At 42.1% G+C, this 25,400-nt stretch overlaps 1 protein-coding gene across 3 annotated transcripts in view; it reads right to left on the bottom strand.

Moving 5' to 3' along the window:
- osr1 (odd-skipped related transcription factor 1) overlaps window positions 1-24,041 on the bottom strand; it is a 26,602-nt gene extending 2,561 nt beyond the window's left edge. Inside the window, exons 1-3 of one of the 3 annotated variants that reach the window (XM_020599364.1) lie at window positions 23,817-24,041; window positions 4,040-4,738; window positions 68-1,064 (exon numbers count right to left, since the gene is read on the bottom strand). In XM_020599364.1, coding sequence (XP_020455020.1) covers window positions 863-1,064; window positions 4,040-4,713 — 876 coding nt within the window. In that variant the 5' untranslated portion in view covers window positions 4,714-4,738; window positions 23,817-24,041 and the 3' untranslated portion in view covers window positions 68-862. Of the gene's footprint in view, window positions 1-67; window positions 1,065-1,788; window positions 1,961-4,039; window positions 4,739-23,816 lie in introns of those variants that run through there. The other 2 variants (XM_020599367.1, XM_020599366.1) reach the window with 2 other exon arrangements.
- Window positions 24,042-25,400: the final 1,359 nt, after the last annotated feature.

Raw genomic sequence — 25,400 nt, 5'->3', positions numbered from 1 at the left:
TACTTTATATTTCATTTGTATTTTGTGGCATTCATGTGGATGGCAAAGTAAGAATTTCATTGTACAGGGAAACATGTTTCCTAACTGTGCATATGACAAATAAACACTGACTTTGACTATACTGTGAAACTGTGTATTTTGCGGATACTGTATGAGGGTAATTAGCATGTTATGTTATGATTTCTGATATTGCATGGCACCATAACAACCTGTTGTGTCTTGTTGCTTTTCTTCTTTTCTCTCTCCTCTATCTACTCACCCCAACCGGTCGAGGCAGAAGGCCGCCCAACAAGACCCGGGGTCTGTCAGGGGTTTCTTCCATTAAAGGGAGTTTTTTTCTTCCCTCTATTGCCAAGTGCTGCTCAAGGGGGATTTGTTGGGTTTTCCTTATAATGGTGTAAGGTCTAGGTGTGATTATGTAAAGTGTCCTGAGAACATTGTTGTTGTGAATTGGTGCTATACAAATACATGAGGGCTGGGCAAGATAATGCATTATTTCACATTAACGCATTACTTAACACCAACAATTATTTTATCACGCATTAACGCAGTTTATTACTATTATTATTATTTTGAAAGTCCGTTGCTCACTGACTCTGAATACACATACAGACAAACCATGGGTCACAGGAGGGGTGGGATGTTGATCAGTACTGCACCAACATGCACCAACTGTTGCTCTCACTGTAGACTATGGTTACCCAGCAATGTCCAGTAATTACCTTAGAGTTACAGTGCATTATATTGAAGAACAGTGGGAGCTGCATTCACATGCTCTAAATGTAATGAAAACAGAAAAGAGACATTTTGCTGCAAAAACATGCACAGAGCATTTCATTCATGTTGCACAGCAGTGGAAGTTTCAAATAAAGTCAGCACACTTAGCACAAATAGTGCAAGAAACATGATCATTGCTGCGAGACATCTGCCTTTTGAACATGTCCTCTGTGTCGCGCACAGTCTCCATTGTTCTTTCACAGCTTCTCTGCAGAACCGTGCATTTGACAATGGCCTGGCCAAATGCAGAAAGGTTGTGGGCCACTTTAAACACAATCCAGCAAGTGCTGCAGAATTAGAACGACAACAAACTGAACATGGACAAAGGAAGGAGTCACTTATACAAGACATTCCAACCAGATGGAATTCAGCTCTGGACATGATAAAAAGTGTCTGCAGAAATGAACAGCCACTGAGGGATGTCCTCACCACACACACCACCAAGATTGTCATGCCAACTACAGCTGAAATGGACAAACTGCAGAGGTTGGAAATGCTACTGGAGCCCTGCAGGTATACTTTACGTCACTGTCCTGTCTGAGTGCATACGAGAGAGAAATAGAGTTTCTGTATGTGTGTGAATGAATATGTAGAGGGCATTTTTTGTGTGTATATAAGTGAATGCAATACATTTTGACTGAATTGGGTTTGATTTTTTTCTGTTACAGGTATGTGACTGAACTTCTGGGAGGAGAAAAATATGTTTCATGCTCTGTGGTTCTGCCTGCTTTTTGCCATCTCTCACGGGTGATGGAGACCTCAGTGCCTACATGGTCAAATTCAAGTCTAAATTCAGAACAGACCTGGAGACATGCAAGGAAAATGCCGACATTGCATATCTGAAGATTGCTACCACATTGGACCCGAGATTCAAGGACCTCAAGTGTATACCCAGAGCTCAGAGGGGTGAGGAACAAGGGAAGGAAGAGCAGAAACCCTCATGGAAGAAAGCAACACCATCAGAGCCACCAAATAAAAAGTTAGCCTTATTGGCTGCTTCATCAGAGTCTGATTCTGAACAAGAGGAAGACTCAGATGAGAACAGTGTGCGTCGATACAGAGCAGAGCCCACCATCAGCACAGAGGTCTGTCCGTTAGAGTGGTGGTCCAAACATGCAGGATCACACAGCAGGCTGGCCTCCATTGCACAGACGTACTTGGCCACAGCTGCAACATCCGTACCCTGTGAAAGGTTGTTTTCTCTTGCTGGTCATATTGTACAGAAGAAGAGAGTTTCTTTATCATCTGAAAATGTAAATGACCTTGTGTGTCTGAGCGACTGGCTTGGTGCAGAGGAGTAAGAAAAGGTCAAATCAGAGGAATGGATAAATGCAGTTAATTTTGTCATTGTGTAACTACTCAACCTGCATCAGTTTTTTTTTTCTTTTTTTGACTGAGATTCTCCAAAGAAAATTCAGTACAAACATGAACTTCACAGACTAAAAAGTCCCCTGCACAGTAAATCCCAGCTGTGTACTTTTTTTGTGCTTCACCTCACTCTAACAGGGACACTTGGTGGTGAACACTGACTGTTTATGCTGCTCCCTGATAAAAGAAAAATGTTTCTGCTGGTATCTGTTCAGAAAAAAAAAAGAAAACATTTATAAATGTTAACTTGCTGTTGCTCGGAAGGTGCCTGTTATAATGTTATGATTGTGGCTCTGTACTCTGAGGGTAACTTGTTTCTCTATAACAAAACTAGATAAAACGTTAATGCTCTGGCAGTGGCAAATAGCTTTGGTTTTATATTTGATTTGATTACATTAATGTTTAAGTTGATATTTACAAGAAATATTTTAACTGCTACTGTGTAAGGGGAATACTGCTGTTAAAAAGCACCTTATTTGTTTAAAGTATTTGCAAACCAAATGTTATTGCACTTTTGTTCATATAGCAGTACTTTTAAAATAACAGTGCACAATACACTACTTTAGAATTCATTATTGCATGCCGCTCATAACAATGCAGTTAATCACGATTAATCACAGAAAATCATGCAGTTAATCGCAATTTGGGATTTTAGTCATTGCCCAGCACTAAAATAAATTGAATTATTTTCAAATAAGAAAAACTAGCCATCAGTATGTGGCCAGAGGTGATATGCAACTGGTGTTTGAGAATCACAGATCAGGCATGCAGTTAAAATAAGTGCCCAAAGGAACATATGAAAGCAGCAAATACCCTGCAGATGTCCCAAACAATCATTTTTGGCAGTAGGGCTGACTGATGAATTGCTTTCACATCAAAATTGCGATTCAACAGAACGCAATTTTCAAATTGCTAAAGCAGTGATTTCAACTGCCATTAAAACCTGGTTTTAAACTCCAAGGATTTGAAACAACCCCAGTGACATTCCTGCACCCTCATCCCATGCTCAGCAGGCTTCAAGCTGCAGAGTAATTGGGTGAGTGAAATAAGAAAGACACACTGGTAAGTTTAATTTCAGTGCTGCTATCTGCACTAGAATAGCCAGAGAAGTCAACAAAACCAAATTACCAAGAAGCAACACTAATATTGGTATCAAAGCTAAACAGTAGGCTACGCCGGTCCTCTGGACCTATATTGGTTTTAGACCATAGGATGCACGGCATGAATGTGCTGAACCTGTCTGGCTAAGGTAGTGACAATGCGAGTCAACACCACAAATTTCTTACAGCTTTAAAAAACAAAACACAGTTGCCACCCTTCCCTTATAATATGCAGTCATCAGATTCGATACACTCTTTTGCCGTTGTCCCATATTGGATCAGTAAGGTGCACAGACTCTGGCCTTATTGAAATAATATGGGACGCAATTTGTCACCCTTAAATTTATTGTCCACAGTGGTGCAAACATTATAATACTAAGTTAAACTAAACCAGTTTAGAAAAGCTGTGAGAACAGAGGGGTAAAGACAGGCTCCACTATATTTACACACAGCCCACTGGCTGTTCTCCTCACCCCCATCTCCCTCCACTGTCTGTTTGGACCAGAGGCTCTGCCACCCAGTTATGGCTGGTTACAAGATATGAAGTATGCTTTGAATGGATTAATTTGTGCAAAATGTCATCCAAATATGGCTAAAAGGCACAATGCCATATGTAACAAGATTTTCTGGTAAATTATAGAGACGGATGAGATACAGTTAATTGTACAAATGTTTGTCTATACTTTTGTACAGTTTCGCATTGATGGCAGCCATAGTGTTGCATTCACATAAAAAAATGTTATAAATAGTTGAAGACTTGGACTTTATAAATTCTGATAAAGCTAAGCTCTCACCTGTGGTCTCTGAGGTGGTCCTGTCTTCTGAAGGCCTTGTGGCAGATATCACAGGTATATGGCCTCTCATCTGTGTGTGTCCTCTCATGGATTAAAAGGTTGTAGGATTTGGTAAAATGGCGGCCACAGAATTTGCAGATGAATTCTTTCTTGGTCTTGGAGGGCACTCGGCCACGGCTGGGCTTGCGCTCGGGTAAGGGGACTTTGGGCACATCCAGGAGGCATCCCAGGCCAGCTGACACCAGGTGGGGAGATGAAGCCTGTGCTGCTGCAGCAACACCCGTTATGCTCAGGTCCTCTGCCTTCAGATGACTGTCCTGGGTGGCTGCTGCTGCCAGATTGGCAAAGTCAAAGCGGGGCTTGATCTTGGAGCTCTGCAGCAGCCCCGCTGAGGCCTGCTTGGGCTGCAGGAGGTGAGGCAATATGGGGATGGAGGCCATGGAGGAGAAATGTATGGGCAGCTTGGAGACGACGGGGCAACGGGGCACAGCCAAAGTCGGGTAGCCAAGGGTCCACTGGTGGAGGTGGATGGCATGTAGAGCACTGAAGCTGTAGATGTTCTGTAAATTATCCGTTGGCAGCTGGAGGCCAGTGGAGCTCTGGAGGAGGGAGTAGTTGGCCAACTGGTTGGATGGTTGAAAGGGAACAGGAACTGGCAGAGTCTTGCTGCCCATGACTGATACATAAACTCCAGCAGGCCTTCAGGTAGAAACAGAGAACATTTTTTTTTATTTTTTTTATAATAAGTAAATATAGCAACTAAAATGACCACAAGATCTCTACTGGAAAAAAAAAAAAAATCTTGTAATTGCTGCAGGTTAGATTTCCTTACCAATATTTGTAATTTGAAAAGCTAATTTTTCCTTCCATTTATATTCAGTCTTAAACTCCAAACCACAATACTCACAACAGCTGTGCACATGGCATGTGAGCACATGACACAGTTTTTATTTTGTTTGCTGAATTGGCTGTAGACAGTTGGATGCTTCACAAACTGTTGAACATGATGGAGAACGCCTCACATTCCCTTCATGACCTACTGGTCAAACAGTGGAGCACTTTTAGTAATACACTACCCCAGCTCTGCTGTGACAAAGATCACTACACAAAGTCTTTCCTGCCAACAGCCATCACAGTCTACAATAAACCACCTCCATGTTAGGAGTTGGATCTCCTACTCTGACAATCATTTAATAACCAAACTTTACTGCACCTTAATATACTGTACGGCATGTTTGGACTATCCACCAGACCTCCACTGTATAGTGTACAGTGCAGCATTGCATTTTGTATATTGATGTTATATCGGCCAATAAAACAAGACTCTTGTGCTTGTGGTTAAAAAAACAAACAAAAAAAGAAAAAAAAAAACACAAAACGAATATTATATTTATTAAATATTGATTTTGTAAAAACGGAAAATAACTTGTTTACTACAGCACAGTGCAGTGCATGCAATACACACTCCGCTGTGCATTATTGCTTATAAATCTGCTACAAATCATGTGCTAATACTTTACTGATGTCAAAGTACTCTTTCTATTGTTGTGTTCTATATAGTGTGTTATACTGTGCGTTGTTCTACACTACTACCACTATTACTATTGCTATTGCTGCTGGGGTATATCCTGTGGGGTTGTAGGTATATGGTTCTTTCTGTTTGTACTGCCTGGCTTCCATGTTACTGATCACATTAAATGTAGTTAATCTGAGCTAATCTTCGACTACTTACTGGCCATTCACTGCAACAAATTTTCAGTGAGTGTTTCCCATGCAGCCTACGGTTAAATTTTGGTGAGATGGCCACTGAAAATGTGCCTTTCCTGACTTTTTTTTTTGTCAATTCCCTGGTAGCTACCTATGCATTTTGACACATGGCTGAAGATTTTCATTAACTACTTATTGATGCTACTGGAGAAACCTGGCCAGATTCTAGAAAGAGAGCAGTTCCACCTCACTGACTGGGGACCAAAGGACAGAGACAGTTTCATTTCCTGCCTAATACAAGTATAACTTTTGACTCTGCTGTTGCTGCTTTAAGATCTTGCTTGGTGCCAAAAGTAAATGATGTTGTGGAATGACACAATTTTTGTAAACAAACTCAAGGACCACGGGAGTCTACACTGCACTACCTAACTGCTCTAGCTGATCGAAAACGCACACAGAACAAGAATGGGAGAACGATTACTGGTGGAACAGGACCTCACTCAGGATAAAGCTGTCACGATTGCCACCCAAATGGAGTCTGCTACAGACAAAACAAAACTTGACTTGTTAATGCCCCAAACCGTCCTGCTGCTAAAGCAATTTGTAGACATTGCAAAAAGACTGGACAGTTTGCAAGAATGTGCTGTTCAAGTGACTCTGCCATGTGTAGTACATGAAGTTTATTTGTCTGAACTAACTATTCTCCATGTGTCAGATGCATTAACTGCTTCAGATAATATGTAGCAGACAGTTCTGCTTCAGACCTGCAAACAGTTCAGTGGAGCTAGTTGTTGATTCGGGCACATCAGTCTCACTCCTGCCTCGGTCTAGTTACATGCTCCACTTCAGCAACATAGCACTGAATAAATCCACAGCCAGGCTTGTGACGCATTCAAAAGGCTCACATCCCTGTACATGGGTATTTGTCCATGAATGTTGTGCTTCTCCAACTGTTCCAACAAGGTTCTTTGTGGTGAAAAAAAGGAACTGCACTCATGGAGAAGGATTTGATAGCTGCTTTGCATGTATGCACCGAGGACAACAAAGTGAAACCGCCTGCTGAAGCTTATGCTATTTCTTCAGTCACACTGATGCTATATACTACTACTACTACTACACCTGCTCTAACCAAGTATTCTCTCATACACTGTGCCAAGAATTTCATGCATCAAAGTAAATCCTTCACTGACACCAGTATTACAGAAACGCTGCAGGTTGCCCTTCTCCATCAAACAAGCTGTTTCACAAGAACTAGATCGCCTGCTCAAAGTCGGGGTGATTGAGCTGACAGATGCATCATCCTGTTGCCACACACAAGAAAAAGTGGGTATATAGTAAGGCAGTACTGTAACTTTGGATTTCTTTCCTCTGCCTCATATGGATGAGCTACTCACAACTCTAAAAGGTGCTGCTGATTTTTTACACTACTGACAAACCATCAGTGCAAAACATCAGGTGCCCTTGCATGAGGATAGCAGAGATTTAACTGCTTTTATTATGCATGAGGGACTGTTGAGATTCTGCTGAGTGCCTTATGGACTAGCTTCTGCACAAGCTGCCTTTCAAAAGGAAATGTCACTCATCCTGGCCTGCCAGGAGACCAGAACTACTTTGACCTTATCATAATCGATGGATCTGATGTTGCTGCACATGAAAAGACGCTACAGGCCATGCTGTATCAGCTAGAAAAAAATTCACTGATCCTGTCACAGTGCAGAAGAAAGTTGGTCCTGAAAGTTATGTACTAAGTGACAGCAAAAGGTGGAAGGCATTTCGTCTGGCTACATTCATAGATCCTGTGGCCATCTTGCAGGATACAGACAGAGAACAAACTGACACATCAGTCTGCCTGGTTAAAAGACTATGTAATCTGAGTAACATGGACCAGTCAACCTGTACTTGTTGATGTACCAATTCACATTCAACTGCTCTGAAGGTACAGAAATGCAATCTGTTTGAACTCCTCCCCTCTGGACGGCGTTACAGGTCACTGTGCACCAAGACAACCAGGCACAAGGACAGTTTCTTCCCCTGGGCCGTCACTCTGATGAACACTTGACCCACGACAGTATGACTGGACAATAACGCTTAGTGCAACACCTGTAAATATACATTATATAGATCCATACAGGTCTATTTCCAAGTACTCCATTTTTATTCCTATTTATCTCATTTCAATGAGCATTCCTTTGTCTGACTGCATTGTTTACTGCCTGTTTATACTGCTTATTTTGCATTGTTTGCACCGTTTGTTGCTTGTTAATACTGCTTATTTTGTTACACAGCCTTATGCTGATTTACTGTTTACTTGCCCCTTGCATGGGGATATGTACATGCACATTGAGAGCTGATGTACCAGAGTCAAATTCCTTGTGTGTCCGACACACCTGGCAGATTGTGATTCTACAAAAGGGGAAAATGTTGTGTTCTATACAGCGTGTTATACTGAATGCTCTTCTATTCCACTGCCAGCGTCATGCTGTGGGGGCACTTTGCTGCAGGAGGGACTGGGGCACTCCACAAAATAGATGGCATCATGATGAAGGAAGATGATGTGTATCAACTGAAGCAACATCTCAAGACATGAGCCAGGAAGTTAAAGCTTGATCACAAATGGATCTTCTAAATAGACAATGACCCCAAGCAGACTTCGAAATTTGTGGCAACATGGCTTCAGGACAACAAAGTCAAGGTATTGGAATGGTCACCACAAAGCCCTGAGCTCAGTCCACTAAAAAAAAATTTGAGAAGATATGGAACAGGAAATACAGGAAGTAACCCAAATCCTAACAATTCCTTTATTTTATTGTGCCTCAGACTTCGATCCTCACTCGACCTATAGGTCGTTCTGGTCCGCCATGATCATAGTGCTGTACGTACATACATACATACATACATACATACATACATACACAAGTATATTTAGCAGGTTTGATATGAACTGAGATCATGCTGGTACGTACTGACACCAGGAAATAGCAATATGTTGTGCACAAATATCCGATGCTGACAAAAGCTTTCCCATTCTCCTTTTTCACCTTTTATATGATGCCTAACTAAATACCAGTTATATACACTGGATTGAAGCATTTAAATCATAAATAGTGTTAAAAACACCTGAGTTCTGTGTGACAAAGTTTAGCTTTAAGCAGTGCAGCAGGAGACTCACAGTCTCCCCTAGGGACTTATCACAACTGTTCGTGCTGCCATTGCTGCTGCTGGAACAGTTCACCACATTATTTTTAGTACAACTCGTCCAAAGTTGTTCAAACTTGCTCTCCTGATGCTGGTCTCACTACTCGTACAGGCTCACTCTCCCTTGACACTTCCCCATATTTGCTGCTGCGGGTAGGAGATTTCGTTCAAGCTTGTTCTACTGAGCTGTTGTACTAAAGTTGTTCTCCCTCCACACTTCTCCCATCATCTGCTGTTGCACATGGTAGCAGGGCTCTGTCCTTTATTCATGTACCAAAGTCACAGTTGGGTAGATCCAGTGGTGCTAGCTGTTAGCCCTAGTTTGTTAGTCTGTGGCTACCGTTTACCCTCGGGGATCAATTCAATTCGATTCAGTTTTATTTGTATAGCGCTAAATCACAACAAAAGTCATCTCAGGACAATTTACAAAATAAGTTATAGACCTTACTATTATTATTATTATTGTTGAGGAAAAACCCAACAAATCCCCCTTCAGAATGCACTTGGCGGGAGCTTTTCCTCCCAAGCTGTCGCCAGGTGCTTGCTTAAGGGGGGTATTTTTGTTGTGATTTGGTGCTATATTAATAAAACTGAACTGAATAAATTTTAACTGAATATTGGGGTAAGTAAGATGTGAAGATTCTTAAAATAACGTCTGTACAGAAGCTGTAGCAGCCTAAATATCTAACAGATCAACCATGAAAACTTGCAGTATGTCTTGTGTTTCTTTCCTGCCCCAATGTATTTGACTCCTGGTTACCTCTGCTAAAGGTGTGGCTTATGTTTTACTGGCATTTGTTTGATTTGTAAAGAGAAAAGTAATGAACAGATTTTGACGACATTTTTGGAGAGGTAGGGTTTGGCTCATGGAGCAATTGGTTAGATTTTGGTGCTGATCCTTTTCATAATTTGGATACAGGAATATTTTAAACGGTAATTAACCACTGTGAGTGCTAGAGAGGCCTTTGACCAGGGGTGCACACACTTTTTCGCCTTCCGAGCTACTTTTCAAATGACGAAGTCAAAATGATCGACCTACGCACGCGCGCACATACACACACAAAATAAATGTATGAATGAGTGTTGTAGTTTTTATGAACAGTCTGAAAGTGCCGCTCCACATTTCCCTTCTTCGGAATAGTGATGGTAGACTGGTAGATCAAGCAATCGCATTTCAAATATAATGTTGCGAAAAAAAGTCCTCCTCCCATTCCACATGGAATGTTTTCGGTACGTTTTCGGTTTCTTACTTGATTTGGCTCCCCCACTCATTTTATACCCTCTAGTAGACATTAATTCGAAGGCTGACAAGTTAGTTCGCTCACTGGAGTTTTGCAGTAGCTCATGCTGTTGACTGTGCATGTTTGGTGACTCGTGTGTCAGAAAAGACGAGATCTCAGACTGGCTGCCCTGCATGTCAATCAAGTAGCAAATGCCATAGGGAGGATGGGTGATAGGCTGTATATGAATGATTGGCACTTTCTGCTTTTCCCACTAGGGGTCGCCATAGCGAATCGTCACACGGACCATTCGCATGTTAACATTTGGCACGTGTTTTACGCCGTATATGTTTAAATTATTTTTGAATGGCACACAATCTACGGACACTGCCTTCGCGATCTACCGGTCGACCGCAATCGACGTATTGGGCACCCCTGCTTTTGACTATATGTGAGCCCCCTTGTGGCCAAAGCCAGCAGCTGCACTGCTGAGCGCTCCAAGCACATAGGAGACAAAATCCCTGGGTGAGTGACAACTGCCCGTTCATTGACACTGGAAGCATTCAGCGAGTACTGTCACTCGTACATCCCACTGTGCGAGACGTTGGTTGTAGCAGCCCAGCGAGGCGACAGCCCACATCTGGGGAAAGCTCTACTCTGTGTAGTGATGGACGGGCGAGAGCCTGATGGCACAGATTTTGAGCCAGTCTCAAAACTGTTATCATTTTCATCTGTAGGACTGGTACTGTGTTTTATTAAGCCCTGACATTTTTTTCATGCAACAAACCACTGAGATTGAAAACATGTGGTCAGTCACCCCAGTTAATACCAAATTAGACATTTGCTCGGACATCGGTGGAGTTGTGGGTACTCGTTAGTGGACAGAGCTAGCTCTATCAGCAGAGCAGTCTGTTGGCGAGGACGCCGGGGTTCAGCTGCATATTATCGCTGCATTTACACTGTCGGAACCTCATGAGTGGCACCCCGTGTCACCCGATTTCACAGCTTGATGTGGGCCGCCCTACTTTGCCCTGATTCGGTCTCTCTCGTTAGTGGACAGAGCTAGCTCTATCAGCAGAGCAGTCTGTTGGCGAGGACGCCGGGGTTCAGCTGCATATTATCGCTGCATTTACACTGTCGGAACCTCATGAGTGGCACCCCTGAACAATTTAATCAAACAGCACACAGCCTACAGAAATGTGACGTCTTCACCACTTTGCCTGCAGCCCGCTCACTGAATCATGATATCAGCATCATTCCAAATGTCATCAGTAGGTTTTCATGGTCAAGCAGTCATATTATGAGGGTAAAACCCTGATGGAAATACTGCTTTTATGGCACTATGGGGAAACTGAGTTACCCCTTGACAGGGGGCTGCATTCTGAGTGCTGTCTAGCTGATATGTTGAATTTAACTAACTTCATATCAAATCAAGTCTCGCCAGCCAATATAGAGCAGTCAACTGATATGACAGGTTTACATGGGAAATGTAGCTAGTCTAAACATTCATGTAAAATATTTGACTACTATTGTAACTTAAACCATAAACACAGATCACCTAGCCTGTATAACATTTTCTCTCTCGCTCCCTGTCAAGTAAAAGAACACCATTAAAACAGCAACTATTGGACATCGAGTACAAGCTGAAGTTTGATGTGGTGATATTTTATGAAACTGACTGAATCTAACAGGATAATAGTGCTTTGGACTTCTAGTACAGGCTGTGACGGGTAGTGGAAAGGTCCTATACTGTGCATATTGACAGCAGCTTTTTGTAACCTCCCTGTACAGCTGCTGCCTGCTTTTGGTTGCTGTCTAGGCAAATGAGGTCAATGTCAGGTTTCCACTGTGCTTTTGAGGGGGATGAGAGGAGCTCATAACAAAAGTCAGCCCTGAGGCCACCCGGTCTAATAATGTATGCCACCTTTCTCCCACAGTTTGCCTGGTAATGTTTGACTGCATATAAAATATGCCAAATTTGCAAAACATTTTTGAACATGCCCATATGGGCCTTTCAGCTGAAATCTACACTTAAGTTTATTGCTGTGCCCTGTTTCAGGAAATAAAGGCCACTGTCAGTAATAGAATGCAAATTCCAATTTCCTGCATCAAAGTCAGAAGGAAAAATAAGTGAAAAAAATCAAATGTTAATTTTTGTTTTTTAATCTCATTAACAATTGTATCCTTATAATTTTACTTTAACCAAATCATTCTGAGGTTTTGTTTATTTCATATTTGGTATGAAATGAGTAGTCAAAAAAACATCTATGACATTAAGACACAAGGGTATGTATTGTATGTGTGTGGCAAATTTGTCAGTGAAGGTGTACACTAAACAATTGGCAGCATTAACACACACACACACACACACACACACACACACACACTCAAGAGTCAGACAGAGAATAAACTGTGTGTGTGTGGGTGTTTCCCGTTCCCAGAAACATGCCCTGGGCTGTTGAAGGCAGTGAAACATAATGACAGCATTCAGCCAGAGAAATACCTGTGAGCTGTTAAATCAGATTTTGATAAGCAGGAATAACAAAAGACAATAATGTATCTTTGTCTGCGGCAGACGCTGATGGACAGAAACCAGACCAGCTCCAAGTTCCTGTTCACAGGGTGAACACAGCCCACAGGCCACTCCTCTCACCTCACCATCTCACACAGCAGACCTGCTGACTGAGCCACCACTGCTGCACACTCACTAAATACTTGGTGCTCCAACGTAGAGGTTTAAGTTAATTTTTGATGAAAAATATATTCTTTTAATTAAATTCAATGACTGTAGTTATTATCACAGGTGGTGAAAGTTAATTTACATAAGTACAGTTTTTGGGTACTTTTACTTCATGTATTTCTATTTTACTTTATGAACAAGAACTTTCTACCAACATAGATTTACATGTTTAAGTATAAAAATGTCATTAAAAAAAGATAATGGACCAAAATATGACACATTGTTGCAGATTATATATATAGTGCAATAATGTCTAGATGCAGCCACCTTAAATGGCCATGCTGGGTTCGTGACCGGTCCATGTACGGCCCCTGCTTTTCCCCTGGGCACCGTGTGTGCCTGCATATTAACCAGCGTCTGTGTGGGTCACAGTAATAACTACCATTTCATTCTGCTTACATGCTCAGACCTTACAGGCCTTTTGAGACATTGTTCCTCTGGCAGTTATTGCATTATGTCTACATTTTGTTCATTGTTAAATCAAGGTTGTCAACTCTATGCTATAGAAAAGAGACAGTCGCTCTCAGGCTCTATTACTCTTTTATACTCTCCTGAATAGAACTTTATCCACATTTCAATAAAAAGGCACTTTCTTCTAAAAAATTATGTTCCTATATAACCAATGCAGCTACACTACAAATGCTGTAGTATAATTGTTGGCAATTCTATAGGGAAAAAGTCAACTTTATTCCTATACAGTTTCATTAGTGTCACTAAACACAGGCAAACTATCAAACTCAGCTTAACTGCACTGCTCTGGTCTTGGTCTTGATATACCCTGGTCTTGGTCTGGACTTGCTCTCGGTTTAGGTAGTCTTGACTACAACACAGCCGAGAGGAAGTGTAGAAGAAGGTCTAAAGTTTCCAACGAACAAACTTTAATGTGAAAATATCAACAAACTCCTTTCGGAATTGCACTCACATAGTCTCTTGCCAATCAAATCATCAAGATCTCAGATTGCTCTCAGGGTGGCAGCTGTTAGTCGTGCTGCAAATTTTACACCTGCTTTCTCCTGATAAATTTCAGGTGCTGAGAGCATATTTTTTTTAATTTTATTCTCTCCTCCCTGATGTTTGCATCCCTGAACAGGAACACCTTAAAATATACAATATATTGCATGAAACAGGCAAATCCCTGTGCTGTTGCATTTCTTCCGTTTCTCCACCACAAAACCCCATTGTGACTCCTTAGCAAATATGGGCACATGCAATTTGACTGTTTAGGACCAAAAACGAGCTGCAAACCCTTAGTAAATATCTTTCAAAGTATGCAAGTATGAGAATGATGCTGATGTTGCAGCTGTTTATTTGTACAGGTTGGTAAAAAGCAAGTATATGGTACTATTCTGCTACACGACAAGTATATTACCTTTTGATTCTTTAGGTACATTTTGTTTTACATTATTTAAATAGCACTTTTACATTGTGGTATGAGTGCATTTACTTATTCCACCACTTGTTAATACTGTATAGTTATTTCTCAAATGAAGACAAAAAAGGGTACGAAAAATAGCTACCAAACAAAAGATAAAGTCATAAAATATTAAATACTGTGGCAGTTATGGTAAACCCTGTTGTACTGTATAGTATGTGACCCAAAATGCTGTTTATATGCATGGATCAGTGGTGTAATAACACTGTGAAAAAAGTAAAATTGATCAATTTTACTTTTGATACTGAAGTCAATTTTCCAGTTTTTATTTATTTTACAGTACATTAACTTAAAATCTTTAGTATTTTTTCCTTGTGGTGTTGCTTATTCTACTTTAGGACAGAATGCCATTACTTGTTCTACCACAGTGCAATTCAGTGAAACAAGCACATCTGTAATCATAACCTGAATAATCATATTTTTTGACTTAGTCATTACCAGGTCCTTAATTTATGGCTTGTGAGTCATGACAAGTTTAAACATTTTATCAAAGGTCGAACACAGCACCACCAGCTAAACCACTCATATATACTACTACTACTTTCACAGAGCGCATCAGACTGTGTAAATGATACGTCATAGCTGACTACTGTGCTAGACAGTCAGCAGCAATGAGATAGAAGATAATAATAAAATAATAATAATAATAAAGCTTTATTTATATAGCACTTTACAACTCCGAGGAGCACAGAGTGCTGCACAATAGAACATGTGTAGCAAATAGAACGCATTGCTAAAACAATACAACCTAAAAAGAATAAAACACAAATTTACAAAACAGTACAATAAAAAAAAACTTCCATATCAAGATACAAATAGCATGAGACAATAAGTTAAAAGATGTCCCTTTGGTGTTTAATCTGTTTTACTTGCCCCAAAGGCCTGTCTAAAGAGGTGAGTTTTTAAGGTTGACTTAAAAACCACTAACTCGGTTATGGACCGTAGCTCTAGGGGTAGAGAATTCCAGAGTCTGGGGCCATACACGGCAAAACAGCGTTTGCCCAATTTTTATATCGAGACCATGGGACAACCAAGGACTGATGTTCTGAGAAGCGCAGAGCTCTGCATGGAGCATAGATAGACAGCAGATCTGACAGGTACGGCGGAGCGAGGCCATTCATAGCCTAAAAAACAAATAGCATCTTAAAATCAAAGCTAAACTGTACTGGCAACCAGTGTAGCAAAAGGACAGGGGTGATGTGGGCATACCTGGAGATGTCATTTCCCATGGTCATATTAACTTTTCAGTGAAGACAAGCCTATCCCTCGAAAAACTGAAAATGCACATTTTTCCTTAAGTGGACAGCTTTTGATTCCATATCATTAGAAGAGTTTATGAGGATTCGGAAAATACCTTCAGAAATTGGGTAAGTGTTATGAAACATCAGTCCAGGATTAAAACTGTCAGCAAGTGTTGAATGCTCACACCGGCTCAGCTAAGTTGGGGCTAAGTTGGCACCAGACAGTCTGCTTTCTGACCAACTTTAGACAACTAGTTGTCCACTGTAACCATGCACCACTTCTGCCATTTTTCAAATGTTGTGCTACGCCTCACTGACGTAGTCACCAGTTGCTGACCCAGCCATCTCACACAGCTATGTGACTAAACCCAACTAACTGATAATTAAATTCATTGCTGATTATTTTTATTACTTGTTGCATCCCTAATATACACAATGTAATCAGGTCTATTTGTACACTGTTGCCATGTTTAAAGCTGCATAACTAAGATTTTGCACAAATTCGGATAAATCAGATAAAAAAAAATAAATTGTCTAAGTGTTTTCTCCCTGCTATCCTAACCCCCACCCCACCGTGTTATCTTCAGGCCTTGTGTTTAACAACACTGCCCAGAGAGGGGTAGAAGTAAACGCCACACTGCACTTCTGCCACATCCCCGCTGATAAGTGGTTATAAGATGCATTGTTCAAACCAGTATGGCTCATTTCAAAGACGGACCGTGGAGGCTCCCTGTGCAGGTACAGCCCAGGATGGGAGTGGACCCATTAGACCCAAGAGCCCGTGTTCTATAGCACAGAAAGAGTGCGGCAAAGAATGAGGCAAAACCCGGATAAACATTGGTTTGGCACATTGGAGATGGAGAGCACTAACACCTGTCTATACACCCCTCAGCATTGGAGGCTGCAAGGTGGAGAGGGTGTACAACATAAGATTCCTCAAAACACAGATCACCAATGACCTAACTTGGTCCATGGACACCAGAGGGATTGTTAAACAAGCCTATCAGAGACTGCATTTCACGTCCAACCAGCATCCTTACCACATCCTACCGAGGTGGAGCAGGGAGTGGACTGACATATCACACCTTGGTTTGGTATCTTGGCGGTAAGGCAGCTGACAAGAAAGATCTGCAGAGGGTAGTAAGAGGAGCAGAGAGAATAATTGGAGTCTCTACCTTCTGTTGTCAGGCTTGCTCGCAGCCATTTTTCTCTCTCGCTCTCCACCCTCTCTCTCTTTTCCCATTAATTGCAGAGCCCGACTCCCTGGTTTGACACACAGCTGGAGCTCATTCCCTAATGAGCACCAGTGACTACTTAAACCCCAGCCTGACACTTGTGCAGCGCTGTTTCATTGTGAACAGTGCCGCATTCCAGTCACTACATCATCATTAAGAAGACAACCTACTACCTCCACGAGATCGCTTCTCAAGACTGTTCAAGTTTATTCTTTCTGATCTACTCTGCTGTGACTACCTCGAGCGCTCCTCTGTTGTGGCACTACCATCATGCCGCACCCCCCTGCACCTCACCTGACTACAGCAACCAGTAGACACATATCAGTGTCTCGCGCTCTCCAGGCTGCACACCTCTGTGTGCATCTCTCCAGTTCCCACTGCCTGACTATTCTGCTGCCACCCAGCTTCACCTGTTATCAAAGACTCTAGGCAGAACCTCTATCTCTCTGTGAAATCAAACCACAGTTCAACCATTACTAATCCCTGATTGCTCCTCCTCTCTGTTACCTCAGAACCAGCTCTGTTTCTAGGCCTGCAACATAAACTGGTCCCCACTCTGCTGCTGCCTCACCGAGGAACTAGTGCCAGCCAGCCTGGGAGACATCCTCGGCTTTCAAGTGCAATGGTGTAACCACACTCCAGTCATCAGACCTTCCTGCTGTTAAAAACAGCCATAACACTGTACCTGGATCCTCCTTTTCATCCCCCCCACTCTTGCCACCCGTCGAGAGCCGACATAACATCTGTCCAGGACTTATTCCTGTGTCATTGCAAAACAGGGGACTGAAAAGGGGTACTTAATGTCTGGTTGTCTCCAACCTGGATTAGCTTATGTGTTTGTGCCATAAATCTCCATTGTTGTTCAAAGAGCAGTGAAACCCACCGCTCTTTCCTCATTACAAAACACCAGACCCTCATATTTCTTAAAAATGTTGCATCGAAAGCTCCAAACGAACATAACCTTTTACAGTGTTGGAAGTCAGCAAAAGTCAAATAGGCATGCACAATATTTCCGTGCGTGCTCTCTACTTTAGATTAGATTCAACTTTGTCATTACACATGTACAAGTAACAAGGCAACGAAATACAGTTTAGCATCTAACCAGAAGTGCAATAACAGCAGTGCAGAGTGCACAGTATCTACAGTCTATACAGTCAGAACTAAATTTACTGATAGATATGTACAATTGATATTTACAGTAAGTTATGTAAGGTAATGTACAATATACAACCAACTTTATGAATTTAAATTACAAGTAATGCACAGTTATAAAACACAAGTGCAACGGGATGAAATAAGTCACTTTTGGCTTTTCCCGTTTAGGGGTCGCCACAGCAAATTGCCACACTGACGACTCGTATGTTGACAATTGGCATGCGTCTTATGCCGGATGCCCTTCCTGACACAACCCTGACTCGAACCCGGGTTGCAGCGGTGAGAGCGCTGCGCTTTAACCACTAGCCTACTAGGGACTACAAAATAACAAGATAAGTTACGAGTGAACAGTTCAATGGATGTAAATAGTGGAAAGATAAATACAGTATACAGCATCTGCATATGAACAGTACAGTGTGCAAATGAATAACAGCAGTATTCTGTGAGTGTGTTCATATTAACAGATCACTTTAGTGTTACATGTAACAGAAGTTTTGGAGGAGACAACTGTAGGGAAGAACTTGTTCCTGAGTTTACTGGTCTTGGTCTGGAGGCTCCTGAAGTGCCTCACAGAGGGTAGGAAGTCAAAAAGTTTGTGAGCAGGGTGAGAGAACTATTTGCGAATGCTGCGAGCATGTCGGAGACGGCGTTCCCTGTGGACGCCTTCAATGGCTGGAAGTGCAGTTCTTGTGATGCCTTGGGCAGTTTTCACCACCCGCTGCAGTGCTTTGCAATCGGAGATTGAGCAGTTTCCATACCAGACTGTGATACAGCTGGTCAGGATGCTCTCGATGGCACCGCAGTAGAAGTTCACCAGGATGGCTGAAAAGTGGTTTTTCTTCAGTGTCCTCAGGAAGAAGAGGTGCTGGTGAGCATTCTTAACCAGGGAACTGGTGGTCCAGGGCAGATCCTCTAAGATGTGGGTCCCCAGGAATTTGGAACTGGAGACACATTCAACAACCATCCCATTAATATGGATGGGGTCATGTGTGCCTCCTTTCTCCCTCCTGTAGTCCGCAATGAGCTCCTTGGTCTTGTCGGCGTTAAGGAGCAGGTTATTGTCAGCGCACCATACAGCCGGGTGCTGTACCTCCCCCCTGTAGGCTGACTCATTGTTGTTGCTGATGAAGCCGATCTCTGTAGACTGACTCATCGTTGTTGCTGATGAGGCCGATCTCCGCGGTGTCGTCTGCAAACTTGATGATGGTGTTGGAGCCATGCACAGTTGTGGGTGAAAAGGGAATAGAGGAGTGGGTTCAGCATACAGCCCTGTGGTATGCCGGTGTTGAGGATGATGCTGGAGGAGTGGGTGTTGTCTGACCCAACATGCTGAGGCCTGCTGGTCAGAAAGTCCAGAATCCAGTTGCAGGGGGAGGTGCTGATGCCCAGGTCGCCAAGTTTGGTTAAGTATTGTTATTGTCCAGGTTTCTGAGTACAGTGCTATGGAGACTACATCCTCTGTGCTCCTATTCCTGCGGTAGGAAAATTGGTGGGGGTCCAATGTGGGTGAGGGACAGTTCATCAGTTTTACCAGGACCAGGCGCTCAAAGCACTTCATGACAATGGGTGTGAGTGCTACAGGGCGGTAGTCATTCAGGCATGTCGGGGTGGAATGTTTCGGCACTGGCACAATGAAGATGGCTTTGAAGCATGTCAGCGCAACGGCTTGGGCAAGGGACAGGTTAAAAATGTCCATAAAGACACCAGCAAGTTGTCTTGCACATGTCCTGAGCTCATGTCCAGGGATGCCATAAAGGTCAGCAGCCTTGTGTACATTGATCCAGAGGTGAGTGTGAGTGGCTGGTGGTCTGGATTTGATCTGAACTTGATAGCTGTCTCCTTGTTGTCCCGGTCAAAATGAGCATAGAAGGCATTTAGCTCATTGAGAAAGGAGACATCTGTGGTTGTTGGGTGGAGTTGCCGGGCTTGTAGTCACTGATGACCTGGATGCCCTTCCACATACCTTTCGGCGGGAGCCACACCTCCTTGTTCATCCACGGCTTCTGATTTGGGTACGTGGTGAGCTGTTTCTGGCTTGTGACACTGTCAGTGGTAGTGTGTTAATGTAGTCCAGAACAGAGGAAGTGTAGGTGCTGATGTGTATTCAAGAGTCACAGGTAGCTCAGGGGCAAACATACTTCAGTCCATGTGATGAAACCTGTCCTGTAGTACAGAGTCTGTCCTTTCTGGCCACACTTTGATGATCCTCAATGACGGATTCACATGGTGGATGAATGGTGAGTACTTGGTAATGAGGAACAAAGAAAGGTGATCTGACTGTCCTAAGTGAGGAAGGGGGGTCACCTTTTATGAAGCAGCCATGTTTGTGTAAACATGGTCCAGAGTTGTATTTCCTCTAGTGTGGCAGGAAACATGCTGGTGGAATTTAGGAAACACTGACTTTAGGTTGGAGTGAATAAAATCACCTGCAACAATAAATGCAGCCTCTGGGTGTGCAGTCTGTTTGCTAATGGCCGCGTGAAGTTCAGTCATAGCAAGCTTGGCATTAGCGTCCAGAGCAACATAGGTTGCCATTATTATAGTTGAAGTGTATTCCCTAGGCAGACAAAAAGGTCTACACTTAACCATAAGAAATTCAAGGTTAGCTGAGCAGTGTCTCTCAGTGATGACCAAGCTTTGTTAACAAAAATGCACAGTCCTCTGGCTCTGGTCTTACCGAAGTCATCTGCCGTTCTATCTGCCCCGAGTGTGTAGCACCTAGCTAGCTCTATAGCACTGTCGTGTATGCTGCGGTTTAGCCAGGTTTCTGTGAAAATCATAATATTGCAGTCCACAAGTCTCTTACTGTTGGTGATGTGAAGCTGTATTTCGTCCACCATTTCTTGTTCACCAATTATTACACATTGGTGAGGAAAATGCTGGGTAATGAGAGCTGATGTGGTGTTAGCTTTAGCTTAGCTCTAACTCCTCCACGCTTTCCATGCCTTTGTTTACGAGATTCAATAGATGTTGACAACCTTGCACATATCAGTTCTCAATAATCTCTTTTGTATTTAACCTTGACATAAATTTATGAAGACTTCTGCTTGCCTTTTCTTCTCCATATTTATTCTAGGAACTACATCAAGACAACCAAGTTGAGTCCTTCAAGTTAACATAAATTCCCCTTTCACACAGATATCATGGCAAACATCAATGTGGCTTTTAAAGCCCCCATTACATGGATCTTAAAAAAAGCCAGCAAACCACTGCTCCAAGGATCCTGGTACTACATGCTTATCATGGCGTCCGATTGGCTGTGTACTTTACAGCCAATTTGAACACAAAGCAAACAGGCTGTACCGTAATCGGATTTTGTTTGATACATTTATAAGTGAAAATCCGAAATTAGAAGCTCGCTGCATGCATCCAATTTCAGGTGTGTGTCTGTTTGAGGTTAGGGTTACACCAACAAAGTGCAGAGCAGAACAGACCGAAGCTTCCGTTTTGCTCTGCATTCACACAAAATCCTGCCCACTGGGCTGTGCCCTGGTATGGCGCTGCTTATTCGTGCTGTAGAATGTAACCACAGTAAAACAACTACAAAACAAAGTTTTAATTCTCCGATTTAGTTGTCACCGATGCAGCTCCCTCTCCTCATTTACTCTCTAGCTCTCTTTCTCTCTCTCTAACTTCCCATTCTGCCTCGCCCCGTTCATACGGGAGATGGGGCGACTCACCTTGGTATGCTGTCCCCTTATTTCGCAGCAAGTTCACAATATGATCCTTATTTATACCTTGGTATTGATAAGAACAGAGGGTTGCAAGGTCTCCCCTTTGACAGCAGCTCTATTGAGGCCTGGAAACTTTAAACACAGTATGTACAATCCCTGACAGTCCAGGCCAGTGTAACTGGATTCATGAATCTACAAAAGTAACATTTCTATTGATTAAACCACCCAACGTTATGTAAAGGAGATAAAATCCTCACTATATTGACTATCAAAATGCTTCTTACATATTTATATGCAATACAACACTCTGAAAGAGTTATAATACTTAACTGGTATCTACAGCTAATGAGTAAAACAACTAGTTTAGTACTTTTAACAGGATAAAACGATTGCAGGACATTTACTTATGTTGCTATTTTCACACAGAATTTTGGTGTGTTTTTCACACCGGTCCTTTTGAGTAACATTTAAAATGGCAGAACAGATGAATAATCCAATAAGCCATGCCTGTGCACGTCATCTTGCCCACCTCCTCATCATCGATTTCTTTGGTGAAGTAGTGTTGGGCAGCCAGAGGCACCTGGGCTCTGCAGAGACACATCCACTGCCATCCAATCTCCATAAGCTTATGGAGATTTGATCAGCTGTGGTCAGTCAGCTCCAATCACAACTGCCTCACAGACCTTTTATGTGATGCAAATAAATGCCACCCAAGGCTTCAGTGGCCTAAACAACATCATTAAGTGGTGAGACCGTTACTAAGCCAGTCAGGTTTACAGATTCTTTAAATGTGTCTGTGATGATATTTATTCAGACTGCGCTAATTAAGCAGTGTTTATCTGTTTATAAATCTTTGTTCTACTGCATTAAATGTCAGTATTGTCCCTTTACATAATTACCATTTCATTTAAAACATGTTTATCATTAAATATAATTTAGCAAAACGTACAAAATCAGTGCTCATACTGACAATGTCAGCAGAGGTGTAGTGCTATTTGAGAACCAGCTACTGGAGCCCACCTATGATGCTCATGCGCACAATTAAACTGTGGCTTGTTTCAAGGGCCATGCAAACACTTTTCCTATGGCGGCAACTGTAATTGTCCACATGATCAAAAGTTAAACTGACTTTATTTTCTGGTGTGGCCAAACAACAATATGAATTAGCAGCCATTTGTCACCGGTGAATGTTATGACCATAGATAATCTTATTACTAGGGAGTAATCAGGGGACATGTCCCACCCAAAATACCCCTCATATCTGCTATGACCAGTCAAATTCCTCCTAACGCTATAAGAAAACAGATGCTCTCAGCTCCAGTGTTAACCCTTCTCCAAAACATATTAAATGTTCAGAGAGTTCCTCCTGCTTCATGTTGGTTTACATATAAACCAGCAGTACAGACCTACAGCTGATCAATCACAGGTAAAACAGTCTGTTTAAATCCCAGCATCACTGAAGTTCAATGTAAAGTCTGTTTCTGCTGCTGAGCGTCACATCTGGTGTTTGTCTCCACGGCCGCTCCTGGAGATCACGCTCTAGTCTGTCTCCAATCTCGATGATCAGAGTTTGTTCTGTCACTTTTGTAAACGGAGTCTGTAGTCGGCACTAAACTGTGTCGCTGTGAACCATCCACGTTATGTGACTGGACAAAACACACAAACACTTGCGGATTGGAGCGCGCATTGTTTGAGTGCGTGTCGTGAATGAACTACACCTTCAATTTTAATATCATTTACCGGACATAAACTTTACTGATGATTGGATTTTCAAGTGCTCACAACAATGCAACGTTATGAATTTCAACCAGATTATGCAAATAGGGCTGTTAAAATGATTCTTTTTCCTCTCTTGGACAAATAAAGTTCCGGTGCGTTCCTGCCTCACTATATCTCTGGGCTAATAGATAATGACAGAGTCAAACCATTAAAGAGCTAAATGACATACACCTGTTGCACAATCCTTCCTGCAAATCAAAAGCCTTCAGCTCTGTTATGTCTTTATAGGCTGAAATATTTCTTTAAAAACCAGAACATTAGTAGGCTGACTGAATTGTAATGTTGACCTATTTTCGGGTTATACTGTTATTTTAGCCACAATAAACGCTTTGTTTTCCTTAACAGTTTGAATGTTGCATTTCATTTGCACTCTAATACAAAGACAAAATGAAAACTTACCGATAAAAATGTTTTTAAAATTCTCCTTCTACAGCTTGAGGTTCCAGCCGGAGGTTCAAGGTGTGTATGAGTTGTTAACGACACAGCTGGAGCGACAGCATGCTCCTCCGCTGCTGCGGCTTTTCTGCGATGTCAGCCGGGGGAGGAGGCTGAGCTGAGCAGGCACGGCGGTGTGGAGATGTGCTGTTTGGATCCCGCTCCACTCCACTGTTATGCGCTCTCAGTTGAGACCGCCCTTTAATTGCACCTCCCACTGCCGCGTCATTCAGCCAGCCCAGTGTGTTCATATACAGCACAATATAACATAACGCAACACAAAACGGCTGCTTCTGCTGCTACTCTTTGGTGTAAGGCAGGGAAAATGTTTTGCAGTGGACAATATGAGGCTAAATTTGGTGCATATTTACAAATGTGTGGAGTTGTGAACTTTATATGTTGTAAACATATAAAGAGATCTGCAACTATGCATTTGTGAAGGCATTAAGGAATTTGCAAATGTGCACTGAGACTTACAAGTGTACTAAGTTGTGTAAATATATAATGGGATTTGTAAATGTGTACACAAATCTGTGAACATGTACTGAGATCTGTAAATGGGTAAACAAATCTGTAAATACAAGTAAGATTTATACATATGTAAAAGAATTTGCAAATATATGCACCTCGATGAAAAACAAGATTCTTCCTTTTACACCTCGGATAAGCCTCTTAGTTGGTTGTCTTTTTACACACAGTTTTTGCTCCACTCCTGTGGGATCTGAGCCCTGCAAATACATGCCAGCAATTTGTGTACATTTCAGGGTTTTATGTGCCCTTAGCTCAGACTCACAGACTCAGCCTGTCAGGCTGCATAGGGCTCAGTTCACAGTGTACCTTGCCGGTTAGAAGGCCTAAGGCTATGAAACTGGGCGTGAATATGCTTTGTTGTGCTGTTTTATTGTTGTTGTTTTAATGAAGTGGCACATTGGCACTACTTTACACATTTTGGAGATGAAGCTAAGAAAATTGAAGCAGAGGGGGCCAGGTCAGTTCACAGGATGTTCAAGGTAAGCACAAAACATTTTATGAAGGTGCACGAAGCCATGGCTGTACAGAATCGTTCACATGAGGTCCACTTTTGGCAATCTGTGTGTTTGCAGTCTTGTTTATCTGATTGGCATGAACAAGAAGTGTGAAGCTCCCAATCCTTTCCGCCTTGCATATTTATCCCCGTATTTGTGGTCATAAATATGACTGCATGTGATTTCTGAATGCATTATGATCACAGAATAACAATTTCATTAATCCTGGTGTTAAGAGAATGTCATTTAAATATTCTGCATGAAACTCTCTTAAAATAATATCAGCTAACATGATATATATTTTCAAGCCTGACGTGACTGATGATATATTTTGAACATAGTGTGAATTTAATCATTTCAGATAGCTTTTTTGCTGTGGATTCTAACATTTGAGTTTTACAAAGTGTATGTTATAAAGTATTACTTTTATGATACTTGTGTGATCTACATCTGCTGCTGCCTTCTTCAAGCATCACTCAGGGGAGAGAGGGGCTCTTTCAGAATCCCCAAGTAAGAGCCCTCT

The sequence above is a fragment of the Monopterus albus genome, unplaced genomic scaffold, assembly GCF_001952655.1.
Source record: "Monopterus albus unplaced genomic scaffold, M_albus_1.0 scaffold40.1, whole genome shotgun sequence".
NCBI classification, from domain to species: Eukaryota; Metazoa; Chordata; class Actinopteri; order Synbranchiformes; family Synbranchidae; genus Monopterus; species Monopterus albus.
This window is presented reverse-complemented; position numbering and strand designations above follow the sequence as displayed.